At 51.0% G+C, this 15,754-nt stretch overlaps 1 protein-coding gene across 1 annotated transcript in view; it reads right to left on the bottom strand.

Annotated features, from left to right (window-relative positions):
- Positions 1 to 3,582: 3,582 nt before the first annotated feature.
- The window catches only part of ZNF618 (zinc finger protein 618), a 69,127-nt gene continuing 56,955 nt past the window's right edge, over positions 3,583 to 15,754 (bottom strand). The window contains exons 13-14 of the mRNA XM_066332572.1: positions 12,894 to 12,995; positions 3,583 to 12,130 (exon numbers count right to left, since the gene is read on the bottom strand). Coding sequence (XP_066188669.1) covers positions 10,617 to 12,130; positions 12,894 to 12,995 — 1,616 coding nt within the window. The 3' untranslated portion in view covers positions 3,583 to 10,616. The remainder of the gene's footprint in view (positions 12,131 to 12,893; positions 12,996 to 15,754) is intronic.

The following is a 15,754-nucleotide window of genomic DNA, read 5'->3' as shown; positions in this document are numbered from 1 at the left end:
CTCGAGTGGAGAGCAGATGTTCTGGGCACTTCAAAAGAAGCTGTTCATTTGCTGTGACTTACAGCTGGTGTGATTTAAAAAAAGATTCCCCGAGAAGTGCAGCACTCGGTGTCAGGAGGGTCTCAGCTCATCGATCACCCCGGTGGAAATGTGTGGTTGTTTTGCTGTTAATCATCATCATCACCGTCGAAGGCTGGCAAATGTGCCATGGAGAGCCAACAGCTGCTGCCTCCATCACCTCTCTGGAAACGGATCTGGGATCTGTTCTGTGATCCCAGGAGGGGCTGTGGCCCTGGGGGGAGCAGGGGCAGCCACGGGCAGGGAGAGGCAGCCTCCAGGAGAGGCAGCAGCAGGTTTGGAAATGGATGACCCTGGAGTTCCTTTGGGAGATTTGTCTGTGCTCGGTGCTGAGCAGACACTTCTGGTTGCAAAATTCCCAGACAAAAAAGACCCTTAATCCAAATCCAGAGGCACCACCTGCCTGACTACATCCTGTTGGAGAAGAGGGAGGGATGGAATTCTTAGAAGACACAAAAGCACAGGAGATGCAGCTCTGGGAGTGTGCAGAGGAGCTGTATCTGGGGGATCGATGGTTTAGTAATTTTTATTTCCTGTCTGTTCTCCAGTGCAAACTACTTCACACTGGTCTGTTCTGTCAATATTTCACTATTAAATATCTTCTAAAACTGATCTCGTCCACTGTTTGTTCCTCATTGCTTTGTGGGGTGTTCTTGCCAGGAGAAGGGACCCTGGAACTGCTCGAAGCTCTCCTGCCTCAGGAGCCTTGGGGAACCTCCAGGGAAGAACTTCATGGGGGAGCAGGAGCTTGCAGCAGGAGCATTGTCCATCTCAGCAGCTGAGCCTCCAGGGCCCTGAGAGCTCCGAGGGGTGTTAATGGCCCTGACCAGCCTCACCTCGGCACTCCCCCACTCCTGCAGAGCCCCACTGCAGCCCAGCCCATGTCCTGAGTGATGCTGTTCCCCCTCTGCCCACAGCCCGAGTGCGCAGCCGGACCTGCCCCTGCCCCATCCTCACTGCTGGGCTGGGTCTGACCCGGGATCCCTCTCCAAACCCGGGATACCCTCTCCAAACCCGGGATACCCTCCCCAAACCCGGGATACCCTCCCCAAACCCGGGATACCCTCCCCAAACCCGGGATACCCTCTCCAAACCCGGGATACCCTCTCCAAACCCGGGATACCCTCCCCAAACCCGGGATACCCTCTCCAAACCCGGGATACCCTCTCCAAACCCGGGATACCCTCCCCAAACCCGGGATACCCTCCCCAAACCCGGGCTCTCAGCTGCACGTCCATTCCCTCGGGAGCTCAGCCCTGCCCCATCTCCCGGAGCCTGCCCAGGGATGTGGCTCCTGGCTGAGCCCTGCCCATCGCTCTGGGGAGCTGTGGGACCCCCTCAGCCCCCAGCCCGTTCCTCAGGGAACAGCAGCGCTGCAGAGATGGGGCAGCTCCAGAGCTGGTACCTGGTGTGGGTGGGGCAGTGCTCCCCCAAATTCCAGGGGGCACGGGGCCACAAACACACACCCAGGGGCTTTGCCACACACCTGGGCTGCTGCTCCCCACTCTGCTCCCACACACGGGAAATCGGCATGAGCAAACAGCAGTTCCTCTGAGATGAGAGAAAACTCTGGATACCTCGAGCAGAGCTTGAATTCAGAGCTACCGGTTCCTTTATTGCTAAAGCAAAAGGAGTTTCGTCTTGTTAGGGCAGAAATCAGAGAATTGGAAAACACAGCAGGGTTAGCTTAAGCCTCTTCCATTCCCATTAGCAATCTTATTCATCCTTTTAAATGGCTCCAGCAAAAGGGACAATTGAGTGCTGAGAGCTGCTGGCGTGTGTCGGGGATCTCATCCTCTGAGCATCTGGGCCTTTAAATTATCCACTTTACACATTTAGATTTTCAAACAGATCCCAACTCTTATCTCATAGCACCTGAGGGCATCTGATCTGCTCACTGAAGTCTCTCCCTCAGCAAATCTGCAGTCTCAGCCATTCTCACCACTAAATATTGATAGCTGTGTTTATTATTTTGATATACCTTCTTGACCACTAGCCAAGGGTTTATCCAATGGCCAGACCCATTGTCATTCCATGTCTTTGGCTTTTGCTTTTTCCAAGACACAAATTCTATAAAAACTTGCTAATTGTCTAGCAAAGCTTTTTTTCTTTTCTTTTTTTTTTTTTTTTTTTTTTTTTTTTTTTTTTTTTTTTGTGAGTGAGGGGTGGGTGAAAGGTTAGAAAACCCCAAAGGACATCAAAGCAGGTCAAAGAAAAGGATACCTGGAGAGTGATGGACAACAGGATTTTCCAGCAGAAGGCCTGGCCTCATCCTTAGAACTCTTCTCTCTGTACTTGTTTCCCTTGGGACAATTCCTGGCGTCTCTGGTTCGTTTGGAGGTGGATCCTGGAGCTCCAGAGAGCATCAGCCAGTCCCAGTGCCAGCTGCCAATGTCCCCTCACCAGCACATCCCTGTGACCCCCAGTCCCTGGGGCAGTCTGAGCCCAGACCTCGGTGCCCCTTTGGGCTGTCCCCAAGGGCAGCTGCCAAACTCCTCTGGGAGGAGCCCAGTGCCCACCCCAAAGCCCCCATTGTCCTGAGACAAACCAATCCCAGCTGGACCTGCTGGTTCAGGTGGAATCTCTGAGCAGAACCTGGCGCTGAGGCTGCCCAGCACAAACACCCTGAGCTGGGCTGGACCTTTGGGGAACCCCAAGCCCAAGGGACAGCGCCAAACTGAGGGGCTCGGGGCATTTTTGCTGCATAAAAATGTCTCTGCAGAGACAGGAGCAGCTCATGGCCCCAGCAACTGAGTGTGGGCCTCTGGATGCTCTGGGAAATGCTCTGGGGGGCTCTGAGTGTCCCAGGGATATGGGATGTGGAGTTCTGCTGCCCAGTTCATATGGCTGTGAACTGCCAGAGGACAGGGCTGGATGGGATCCTGGGCAGGAATTGTTCCCTGGCAGGGTGGGCAGGGCTGGCACAGGGTGCCCAGAGCAGCTGTGGCTGCCCCTGGATCCCTGGCAGTGCCCAAGGCCAGGCTGGACACTGGGGCTGGGAGTGACCTGGGACAGTGGGAGGTGTCCCTGCCATGGCTGGGGTGGCACTGGATGTCCCTTCCAACCCAAACCATTCCATGATTCTGTGGGATCCATCACTGCTGGGATCCAGATCATTTTCATGGATTTTTTCTCTCCTCACAAGAGCACATCAGCGCTGGGGATGTCCCAGTCACAAACTTGAAATATGGAAAATATAGAAAAGCCCAGACACCATTTTTTTTTCCCCTAAAGGTTGTTTTATTGTAAAACCATAAATACAACACTGACATGAAAATCCTCAAGCAACGGATGCTTTCTTACAGTTACAGTTTGTCTTCTGCCTTGGCATCAATTCTGAAAAGAATGTTGCAGAAACATGTCTCTAAGGTATTTCCAAATAACCGAGCTCTGGCCTAGAGACCTCGGCCCCTTTGGAAGCTAAGTGGAACTATTCCTCCTCTCTTGTGGAATATTTCCATTCAGACAGCAACAGACTTGTAAAAACAGCAACATTTAAACACCTTGATTTTTTTTTTCTTTAATAATCCTTTTCATTTGACGTCAGTCTAAGTTTCAAACAGCACTGAATTTATTTAGCTGAAAAAAAAAAAACCCAAAACAAAACCAAAACAAAATCCTAAAAAGAAAAAAAAAAAAAAAAAAAAAACAACAACCAAAACCAAAAAACCTCAGAACTTGAGTTGGCCTCAAGCGTTCGCATATCACAATGAAAATCAGCAACTCAACCCCGTGCAATATTGCTCTCTAGTGAGTCATTTGATCCACACCAACAATACATGAGACTTCAAACAGGTTTTGTTTTGTTTATTAACACAGCAAGTGTGACATTAGATAACCTTTTAAATACAGTACATGGTACAGCGCGGGGCCAGCTGCCCGCACGTTTCCCGTTATGAAGACAAAGCCAGCGGTGGCGGTTTATAAAAATATTGTGTTGCTACAAAAGTATAAATTAATGCTACCGGTATTAAGAAATATTAAACACATAAAACTTATAAGGATTAAGAAAAATATTCATTAATACCTGTAGAAAACTCTGGCCTAAAAAAGATATTTTTTGTATATTTTTTGTATATTTTTTTTTTTTTTTTGTATTTTTTTAAGATGACATGGTTGCACTCGCGGCGCGGGTGCTCTGTGGTATTGCCTAGAACATCTGCATCTACAGAAAGGAAGGAAATGCACACGAGTTACTGAGGGCAGGGAGGGCCAGGAGGGACAGGAGAACACTAAATCCTTTGCTTGATGAAACAAGAATTCAGCTCCCAGGAGGAGGTTTGGGAAATGGAACGTACGAGCGAGGAACAGCTTCTCTTTTCAGACTGGCTGCAAACAAGGATCTCCTGATGTTTGGTTGTCACCATGACACTGTCTGTCTACGGCATGGACCACAATCCTCACGGCCTGGGCGGAGTGTTTCCCCACTGACAGCCTGGGCTGTCACCTGTCACCACTGTGCACGTCACCCACTACCAGCTTTCCTTCAAAGAATTCAAAAAAAGGCGTATTAAAGTACCAGGAAGTTTCAAGGGACCATGGAAAACAGCTCTTAAAACTGTTGCTCCTTCCAGAACACATCTCCTTCTTTGAGGGAGAAGGTCCTTTACACAGCAAGGGGAAAGTCATCCCTTCTCCCACCCCCCAGCCCCCTTGGAATAACAATCCTAGCCTGTCCACAGACACTGCAGAGACTGCCATGAGAACCCCCAGGAGGTGGGAACAAGGATTCAAGGCCAATGAGGCTGGAAGTGTCTTCTTAAGGAACTTTGGTTGTAAAAAGCAAAAGTCGGATGTGTCTGTGCTCATCAGCTCTACCCCACAATATTCCCATCATTAAGGCTGAGCTGCTCATCTGGGTCCCACTGTCAGGGGTGCTACAGAAAATCCTGCCAGTCATCATATTTCTTATTTCAGGAGCCAAAAATTCCAAGTCAGCTGCCTATGGATGAGGAACCCCGCAGGGTCTATGGATACACCGTGGTCTATGTGAGCAAAACTCTCCAGTTACAAACAAAGGACTCTTAACAGGAAAAAGATCTCCACTAAGCAGCCAAACCAAACCTGAAATTCAACAGAAATCCCACAAACATTCAATAGATAAAATTAAATTTCAGGGCAACCCACTCTCATTGGTTCACCATTTCTGGCCTAGCGTAAGCAGACTGTCCCCAGGCCTGACCCACACGGAGCTCAGCTGGGCCTCAGGGTTTGCTCAGGGACACTTCCAGAAGCCCCAGGAAGGTGGCAGAGCCGTAAGGGGACAGGTCCCACCCACAGGAACTGGGAGTTCTTATTGCTACAGAGCAACAGTGTCAGGTCTGGCATGGGGCATGGGGCTCAGCCGAGGGCTCTGGGCATTCCCAAGGGATCCCATGGATCAGAGATCACAGTGTTGCACAGAAGAAGCTCAGCAGAAGACACTGAACGCTCTCCCCCACGTCCATCTGACAGGACATTTGCTCCTCGACTGGCGGCTTCCCCTCTGCCGCCTCCCTCCTTGACAGGACCCGGCTGATGGACGTACTGAGAGGTGGTGATGAGTGGGAGGATGGGGAGGAAAAGGCTCTGCGAACCCTCCTGGAAGGGTCTGGGCAGGAACCTGGCACTTCCCACCCCTACACCCAGTTCCTTTTCTCTTGGCAAGGTCCAGCCTCGTGTCTAACGGAGTGAGCCCCACTGTGCAGCCTTGTCTTCAATGACAGGGCTCAAAACACATTCCCCTCACAGACTCCTCCCAGAGGAACAGAGCTCTCCTCCCTGAAGAGGTTTCCCAGGATCTGCCTTTAGTATCTTTTTCATTTCTCTCCCATTACTCCTAATTACTCCATAGGGAAGTCCCTTCCTGTGTGAACGCTCACAGGAGCTCCTGCCTGTCCATCAGCCAAGAGGGGCGGCTATCAGAGACCCAAGCCTTTCCTCATCACAAAGCAGCACTCCCAGCCTTGGAGCACCTTCCCAGCTGCTCTTTTAATGTCTTTTGATTCACCAGTGACATGGTGGTGCCTAGAAATGCCCAGGGCACTGTGGGAGCAGCAGGAAGTTCCACTGCCCTGTCCTGTGCTCACTGCAGCCAGAGTGGAACTGGTCCCTCTGAGCAGACTCAGCCACCAACATGAACATTTTTGCAATTCCTTCCCATGCTAAACTTTCTGGTTTATTGCAGACAGTTGGAGAAAAACCCCACCTGAGCCATCTCACTGAAACCTCCAACGCCACCATTTAGAGCTCAAATCATTTCCAGAAGTGTCTCCCCTCTATTTTCAGTCATTCCCAAGTTTTGAGAGCATCTGCTGAAAATTCACAAAATTTTTCAAATTTGCAAAGTTCACATAAGGGTCATGACTCCCTGAGCTGCTGCTGGACACCATCTCTGCCCAGCAAGCACAGATAAACCAGTGCAGGTGGTTTGTGTGGATGCTTAAACCAGTTCAGCCTAAAGTTAAACTGGCTTAACCAGCAATGAACAAACAACTGAGTTAGACAAAACCTGAGCCCACAGTCGGCCTTCACAGAAAGTTTTGCAGATTGCACCAGTTCAAACCCAGCCAAAGCAGTTTCCTTAGCACAGAGAGCTTGCTCAGAAAGGGAAGTTCACCTCCGTCTCAACTCGACCCAGGTACAAGACACCAAGTCCACCAAGCCAAACACAACACTGCCAACTGAGAAACACAGGAGACAAATCCTCCCTGACCTTCTGGCTGCTGCACCCACAGGAACAGCCTCCTGAGAGCTCTGCCTCCATCCCACTCTCTCCAGTAATAAGGATGTTCAGAGGCCCCTCCCTCTTGGAGTTCACCTGGTGGTGCTTGTTCCCCACCTGAAGGTCAGAACTCTTCTAAAGCAAACTGAAACCAGGAAGAGAAGTCAGCAAGGTCAGGCACAGTCAGCAGCAGGAACAGGGGGATGCCTGGAGGCCACACACCATTCCTGCATCCTGACACATTTCACAAGGGAGATTAAAGGAAACCAACAAGCAGAAGGCAAATTCCCAACAGGACCCACCAGAGGATGATCCCAGTTCTGAGGACTTCTCCCAGCTCAAAGGGAGCAGAACCTCATGACAGCCCTGGCCAAAGCCAGAGCCTCTCCTGTGCAGTGTCCCACCCCAGGAGCAGCAGCGCTCCCTACAACACCCTGGCTGCTCTGCACATCCGAGGCGCCACAGAGCAGGAACAGTGCAGCTTGGGCTGGAGCAACCTGGCAAATAACAGCTTCCAAATTTCAGACCTTGGTAAAATATTTTTGCTCCCTAGAATGTGAATTCAAGCCTTGAAGAAGGAAATAGGAAGAGGAGGCATTTAAGGTAAATGCATGTGCTACAGATGTGCTTCTCTGCTTTTACTGAGGCCTAAGCAACCCAGAGAGAGCCTGAAGCAGAGCCAGCACAAACAGCTCCTCTGAGCTGAGCACCCTGCCACCAATATGCAAGAGTCAGGAAAAGCTGCACCTTCTTCCACTGAGTCTCTGGAGAAGGGGCTACCAAAGCCACCCCTCCCCTCCCCAGCTCTGAGAATGCTCCATTTTAGGCCTTTAGCTTTCCTCTTGCTTTTCCAGCTGTTGAGTTTTTAAGTCTTTGGGAGAATCTCATCTACCCGACATCACTGCTTAACACCCATCATTAGTGGGTGGAGTTCCCTCAGAGGGGCAGTTTTTGGGATGGGGGAGAGGGCCAGTCCATCCCTCTCTTTGGTCAGCACCGCAAGAAAACCCCAGCTCTGGTGCCAAACCCACAGTGTGAGAAGGGAAAGGGGAGGTGGGATGGGAGGTAGGGGTGGCTGTTCCTGCCTGCATGCCCCAGTCTGCACCACAGTCCTGCTCACTGCTGGGCACAGATCCCTGCAGTTTGCCCCGTTCTCAGTTCCAGAGATTTAGATCTGTGCTAACTCTGCCTTGCACACTTCCCACCCTGGCACAGACAACACGAGCCCCAGAAATCATCTACACGTCCCTTAGCACAGGAGGGCTGGGGGCTGGAGCTGCCTTTCCGAAGGAATGCAAGGACTTTGCATGTTCCCCTGGGCATCAAAGAGCTCTCAGGGTCTCAGGTGAACCACACAAAAAGTTGTAATGTGCCATTAGGAGAAGCAGCTGCCAATCCTGATCTCTGTGCCACCAGCTGAGCTGTGTGGTGCCCTCTGTGCCCACAGCTGCTCCTGTCTGGGGACATGCACCAGCCAAGCTTTCCTGCTGCCAGGTACCAGTGGGGCCAGCACACATCTTACTCACTCCCTCAGAGTTCATTTTTGTCTGTCACAGGTTCCTCCTGCCCCGCAAACTGCTCTGCTACCACGGGCCCAGCTGGTGGCTGGGCACTGCAAGGTTTGCACAGGAGAAAACAAAACCAGCAAGAAGGAAAGCTGGCCCTACAAGCAACCCCTCCATCAGCCACTGCCACGGAAATCAGGAGTCCAAGAGCCTCTGCCTAGGCAGCTCCTGTTCATGTAGCAGGCTGTGTGCTTTAGGCAAAAACTTAACATTTTAGGAGACAATGGTTGTGGCCTGATGGCAGTAACAGTGCTGAGAGGTCAACCCAAACACCAGCCTCAAGGCAATGGAAGGCTGAAAGGGCTGGAAAGGGCAAGACAGCTGGTGCCAAGGTCTGTCCTCGTGAGCCTGGCGTGGGGAAGGGTCCAGTGAGCAAACTGTGACCCCGAGTCCTGTGGCAGTGCAGGTGTCAGGGAGTGCCCGTGAGGTTCAAGGCATCTGCACACAAAGCCTGAGAGATTGGGTTTGCTATTTCTCATGTCTTGGAACTTGCAACTTCTCCTCATCCAGAGCTGGGCAGGTGGGATCCTGGTTTAACATCTGGTCAACAGCAGCACTTCAGAGAGGGCTTCCAGTCTCCCCCTGCACTGCCAGTCAGCTGCAACCTCCCCGTGCTGCTGAAGAGCTCCAGCCTGCTCCCAGCAGGGCCAGTCCCTCCTCCTGACCCTCCCATGCCACCAGGACTGCAGCTCCAGAGCTCCTGGAAGCAGGAGAGACTGTTGAAAAAACAAGGACTTGCTTCAGTTTTCCTCCGGGAGACAAGTCCCAGCAGTGAAAAATGCAGTTTGGCACCAGAGGTTGGGAATCGTCCAAGAGCCACCACACCTGACAGAGCCTGTCCAGCAGCCCAGGAGCTCTGGCCTTGGGGACAGCAGAGTGACCAAGATGGTTTGGGATTATGGGGATCTCTAATTGCATTTGGGGTGAGCCAGTTACGTGTGAACGTTTCGGGGCCCGTGACCTTCCTGGCCAGAACAGGTCAGCAACAGAACAAGTAGTGTAATGCACTGTAGGTATCAAAAAGACATTCGTGCCACTAGAGGAAACCATTCCAAACAAAAATGGGAAGATATTCTTTGCACTCAATCAGGAGCACTTACATTCAGAGAAGGATCTTTGAGCCCATGCACTTCTCTAAGCTTCCTTCAAACCCCAGTTTGACAAAACTGATGAGCTTTGTTCCCCTGAAAAATCATACACCTTGGTTTGTCCTTGGCCTAGGGAAGGGTGGTTAGTGTTTCACTGAGACAGTTTTTAACAAAAAACTTAAGGTACAAGGGCTCTCTGGCAGACGTGGCAAACTCACTGGTAGCCCACAGCCACCAGTGCTGTCACCATTTGCTTTTCCTGGTTTCTAGGCTTTGCCACATGAACAACTGCTGTGGTTCCCATAAGAGTATTATTTAATTGCAAATGGGCTACTCTAGAACAACTTTGAGAACACCTGATGTACAAAATTCACAGAAAAGGTAATTAACACCAGGAGTTCAGAAAAGAAGTTTTGCTGTAAAAAAATAGAAAGCCAAGAATTGTAACAATTACTGACAGTTTCTGCCATGAACCATTTCTCTTAGTTTGAAATTAAACTTTTAATCACTTGCTACCATGTTAAACTCAAAACTAGGAGTAGGGACAGAGGAATAACTTGATTTTTGGCCAAAAAAAAAAAAAAAAAGGATATGGAAAGGTTAAAAATAAAATTAAAAATAAAAAACCTTAAAGCCTCCCTCCCTGATTTCTAAAGATACCGGTGTTGGTGGAACACAGCTGCCCTGATTCGTGCATCGTGCCAAGAAGGCTGCAGCCAAGTGCCCTCAAGGTGTACAGTTATTCAAAGGAGCAAAGTCCAGTGCAGAACTGGTCTGGTCAATGGAGTCTGATTATCCATGGCAAGATGGCCCAGGGGACAAGAGGAAAGGTGGGGTGGAGGAGAAACAAAAGAAACTTCAAGTCACTTTAGATCTCAGCTGCCTGAAGACTTTAGAACATCAGCCTCCCATTCGTCTGCCCACTTGAAAACATTAGAAAGTCTGTCAAGTCCACGCACTATCTATGGAAAGGAGCACGTTCCTGGCAGAGGGCTGTCTCTCTCCCGTGCTCAGCTTTCCTTTCAAACTTAATTTTATATATATTTATATTTTTATATATATATAAAAAAGCACTTGGTTTCCAGGGGCATTCATAATGAGGTCCACAGTGTTTAGAACTTAAATTTCTTTTTCTTTGTTTGGAACAGTGTTTTAAAGTTTTGTTTTAATTAAAATACAGTCTTAAAGCATGTTGGACTTCAAAAACATGAGTTTGTTCATGTCTTCTGGACTGAGTAGCCGCCTCCTTTTGATCAAGAGTGCCTGCTCACACATATTTACACATTCACTCCTGGCACCCACAGCAGGCACTGCTAAGAGCCAAAAGGCCAGCTTGGCTAGTTTTGTATGCTTTTGGGTAACACACGACCAGTACTGAAACAGGTCAGGGGTGGCCTGGAAGAGAGGTTCTTGCAAATAATCATAGACTTCATTTTTCCCGAACCAATCTTCTTCCTGAGCTGCTTTGGCCTCCCCCGCTGCACGAGGCTTCTTGGTTGAAGGTTCAAATTCTGTTTCTTCTGCCCAGGATTCTTTCACTTCATTGATCAGCTCACACACCTTGCCAATGATCTCTTCGTGCTGGTAGGGCGGGACGGGCCGCAGCTTCTGCTGAGGGTCCAAGATCATGGCTACCTTGTGCGCCGAGTGGACTTTGAAGTTTTCCTTCAGCGCCTCCAAGAAGAGGTGACAGAGTTTGCTGACCACGCCAGCATCGTTGGCTTTGGAAGTGAACAGTTTCTCCAGTTTGACGTAGGTGGGCAGCACCAGCTGCAGCGTGGGCCGGCTCTCGTTGCTCAGCTCGATCACGGCCTGTTTCACCGGCGCCAGGATGGCTGCCAGGTTGCTGAGCAGGTGTTTGTTCAGGTTTTGGATGAGGTTCAGCTTCTTGGCCCTGCTGTAGAACTCGCAGATCTGCTCGTAGCGCTCGTGGACGAGCAGCAGGGAGTCGGTGACTGAGTTCCAGCAGGGTGGAGGGGAGGTCTCTTCCAGGGAGCCAAAGGTCTCCTTCGAGAGGCCCGTGGACCCCGCCAGGTCTTCACAGACATTCAGGAGCTCGATCACCTCGTGCATGTTGCGAGCCTGTAGTGTTCTCTTGTTGAGCACGCTCTGCACCACCGAGTTCAAGGCACAGGCCGAGCAGCGCAGGCACATGCCCGCCTTGGAGAACGCCGAGGAGTTGACCTTGCAGTCTGTCACGTACACCGTCCTGATCTCCGACATCACAAACTCGGACAGCACGTTCTGCACCCAGTGGTGGATGAAATCACCGTTATCTCGAATGTCTATGCCCTTAATGCCCAGGACGTAGCTCTTGATGTGGTTGCCCTCCACCTGGTAGGCGGTGAGGATGTAGCAGGAGTCAGGGCCGACGCTCTGCGAGTGGCAGGTGACCCCGATGCCGAGGCAGGCGTTGCTGCCTAGGGCACAGGTGACTTTCACCTTCACCTGGTTGTACATCCGAGGCAGGTGCTTCAGGGCCAGGGTGTTGAAGTTGCCCAGGATCTCGGTGACGGAGAAGGCACCGTAGCGAGCGCCGCTGTCCACCAGCGTCTGCGCCAGCTTGATGAACTCCTTGCCGCTGAGCACGCTGAGCGCGCCCAGGTCGGTGCACATCACCCGCAGCAGCCTCTCGGCGATGTTCTGCCGCTCCTTCTCGGGGATGGCGCTGTTCCCCACCGAGCCGCTTGCCGACGCTGCAGGGAGACACAGGGGCACAGAAAGGACCACATCAGCACCACCGCGGCACGACAGACCCGGGCCAAGGCACAAAACAGTTCTCAGAGACCCCCAAAGAGGTGGAACGTGCCCAGATGATGGAAGAGACAACTCCAAGCTTGGACTTGTTCCCCCAAGGCTTCTGCACAGAGACACCTCCAGAGACAGGCCCTGCTCTGGCTCAGAGCAGCAGGGACCAGATCTGTTCCTGTCCCTGGTGTGGGGATAGTCCCAACTCAACCCAGACGGAAAGATGGACATCAGACCACAGAACCCCAGACTGGTTTGGGCTGGAAGGGACATTAAAACCCATCCAATGCCACCCCTGCCATGGCAGGGACACCCTCCACTGTCCCAGGCTGCTCCAAACCCCATCCAACCTGGCCTTGGACACTTCCAGTGATCCAGGGACAGTCACAGCTGCTCTGGGCACCCTGTGCCTATGTCACACCATGATGACTGGATTAGTTCTTTAACTCCAGGCCAGGAAGTCTGACCTTGGATCAGAAGTGCTTCTAGGAGTTACCAAATGCATCTTCCTCACAAACCTTTCCAACCACCCCAGGGTTCTTTCCTGCACTCCTGTAGTGGGAAGGGGTGCTCTACTCTGCCAGGTATGACATGAATTAAGGATGAAATCAAACACACTTTGGTGAGGACAAGAGCCTTGTGCAGTGTCCATCACTGCTGCACCCCTGAGGCACCTGTTGGACAGGGACAAAGTGAGAAGCTGCTACATACTGTTGTTGGCATTATTTCTTTGGAGCAGTGGTTTCCACTTTTCTTCAACCACGGGGAGAGGTGACCTGGGCTGGCTGGAGGCAATGTTGTTCTCATTGTCAGCTGCGAGGCAAGAGACAGAGAGGGGTTAAAAGCACAAAATAATGTTTCAAGCACAAAGAAGTGGAAACTACCCAACTGCTCAGCATTTATGAGGGTTCCTTTAACTAAGGGGACAACAACCTACCACACTCTCTATGGCTTTTAAGCAGCTTTCAGTGAGCTGGCACAGCACCCTCAGGGACCTTGAAACTGTCTTTGGGCTCACAACAGATCATTTCTCAAAATGTGGCTGAAATCTGCCTCACATCTTTCTGTGCACCAGGGATACTGATGCCATCAGCACACCCCGAGGAATGTCTCCTGAGGAGCTGAAGCTGCACACCAGGAGGAATAGAAGCTCAGCCTGACTTGGACCATTCATTTGCTTCCAAAATGTTGTGGGACACTGATCCTTCTGTTCCCTCCCTGCCACTTCCTGCACTGCAGGTGGTTGCCCTGTTCTCTCTGGGAAGCACTTTGGTTTTCAAGCTGTGCTCAGCTCCTCTGCATCTGAGGGTCTCATTGCAATCTTCAGGTCTGATTTCTTCCCCGTGAAGAGCAAGGGCACGTCTCCTCTGGGCTCTCACTGCTGCCTCAGGCTGCAAACACAAAGCCAACATTTCTGGAATGTGGACCAAAGACCATCCCACCCTGAGGCTGCAGACACCAAGTGCCCCTAAAGTCTTTGTGTTCGTGCTCACATTTCTGTGTATGTAACTGGGCTAAACATTTTGGCTGCCAGTCTGAAGGGATCTTACAAGAAAATGCAAGCAAGATCAGTAAAATCTGTATTGTATCCATGTTTTCCTCTCCTGTACCCCAAGAATTTCTCCCCACCCTCCAAGAGGAAATTTTCTAATTCTTAGTATGCTTCAGTATAAAATGGTGCTGTGAAACAGGTTGTGAAGGAACAGTGCACAATGAAATGGGCTGGAAGAGGAAGCAGAGAGATGGAGACAGATGACAAGGTGGAGCAGAAGGATGGAAATTAAACCAAGGAAAACAGAACAGGCCATTTGCTCATCACAGCTGGACTCATCACACCTAATTGTGGAGACCTGTCAGACACATCCCTCTTTGAGGTGGCCTTTTAGGGCTCCTTCTGCACTCAGGGGTGCCACTCTTTCACCCAGGCAGAATGGGATCCTCTCCTAAAGTAGGAACCACCGTGGCCTGGACTCACCTGGAGTCACTGACTCCCTAGGGATTTTACAGGGAGTGCAGACTGGCCAGCTCAGGTGGTAGCCCCTGCAGCCTGGGGACACTGGCACAGAGTGACCCTGCCTGTGCTCTCGGCAGAGGAACACAAGTTGGAGCTGTGCCTTGAGGCACCCACAGCTCTGCCAGGCTCTGGGGGGCCAGCAGGACTCAAAGGACAGGGCAGAGCTGCTCTCCTTCATGTGTGCCAGCAACTTCTGAGAGCAGGGAGGCCAGCAGGGCTGTGATGGAGCTCCAATGCTCTCCTCCTTACAAGTTCTCTCCAGTGTGAGCAGCTCTGCCCTCCACTGCTGGGCACCCCAGACCTGCCCATCAACAGGCACAGGCTGCTCAGTCACCCGTGGGCACTGCACTGGCACAGGCTGGGGCAACACCTCAGAGCAATCCAGGACACAACAGGACACAACCCAGGACAGCCTTTGGCACTGCCAGGGGAGAGTGTGTGCCCAGGGAGCTCCCTGGCCATGCTGGGTACCCAGGGAGTGCTGCCCTGCTCAGGCTGCAGCCACAGCTTGGTCTTTGCAGGTGTGCAGAGGTGTGAAGAGCACCAGTGACCAGGTGTGACACATCACCAGTGACCAGGTGTGACATATCACGTTTCCTCCAGCAGCTGCTAGACTAAATGCTCTTGAGCCAATGTCACCAGTGCCCTCAACTCTAAATGTCTGTGAGTGGACAAAGGAGAATGTTGGATGTTGCCTACTAACTTTGCTTATGATTGATGCCCTCCTTGTCTTGGTGAGGGATGGGTAGGGGGAGAAACCCTCTGTATTTCCTCACCATAACTCTTTTATCTATTTCCTAATAATAGGGGATTTCTTATACACAAATATCTGCTGGCATTCAGTATAGCATTAATGAGATTTGTACATTTCAGCCTCATCTTCCTTATCAGACAGTCTATGAACTACACAGATCATGGTTCTTAATTTTTCTTCATGCCTCCAATCCTTTAATCCAGGTTCAGCCTAGTCCTCCTTTTGTTTTTTTAGGCCTAGATTGTAGGAAGGGCATTATATGGCAGCACTCGACCTGAACAAAGTACTCTAAAGGGAGTCAAAGCTGTATATTGTTCAGTGTAATTACAGAATGAATTCCTCTGCCTGGTGTTCTGCTGTTCTATTTCTGCCTTTCAGCACCCAATTTACATTCTAATTGCTTCTTCTCACCGTGTAGCTGCTTTATGAAGCTATAATCTCTCCTTATTACCTTCCAGCCCTCTGAATGACTCAAGAGCCAGTATGCCCGATAATGCTTCTGGGGGCCAGCAGCACTTTCCCTGGCTTCTGTCCCTTGTGAGAAGGGTCCAGGGGAGGCAGCATGGCCACTGGAAGAGAACAGCCCTTTGCATTAGACAGGACAAACCAAACTGGGCTGCTGAACACATGAACTGAGGGAGCATGTGACCTCTACAGGCTTCTTGGCTCTCTCCTGTAATGAAATGTTCCCTGACCAGGGATAAACCACTGCCATGCCTGTGTCCCCAGTCCATGCACCCTGTGCCACCACTCCTGCTGACACTGCAAGGTCCCTGCACTTCAGAGATGTGGGGGCAATGATGT

This window comes from Sylvia atricapilla, chromosome 19 (assembly GCF_009819655.1).
Source record: "Sylvia atricapilla isolate bSylAtr1 chromosome 19, bSylAtr1.pri, whole genome shotgun sequence".
Taxonomy (NCBI): Eukaryota; Metazoa; Chordata; class Aves; order Passeriformes; family Sylviidae; genus Sylvia; species Sylvia atricapilla.
This window is presented reverse-complemented; position numbering and strand designations above follow the sequence as displayed.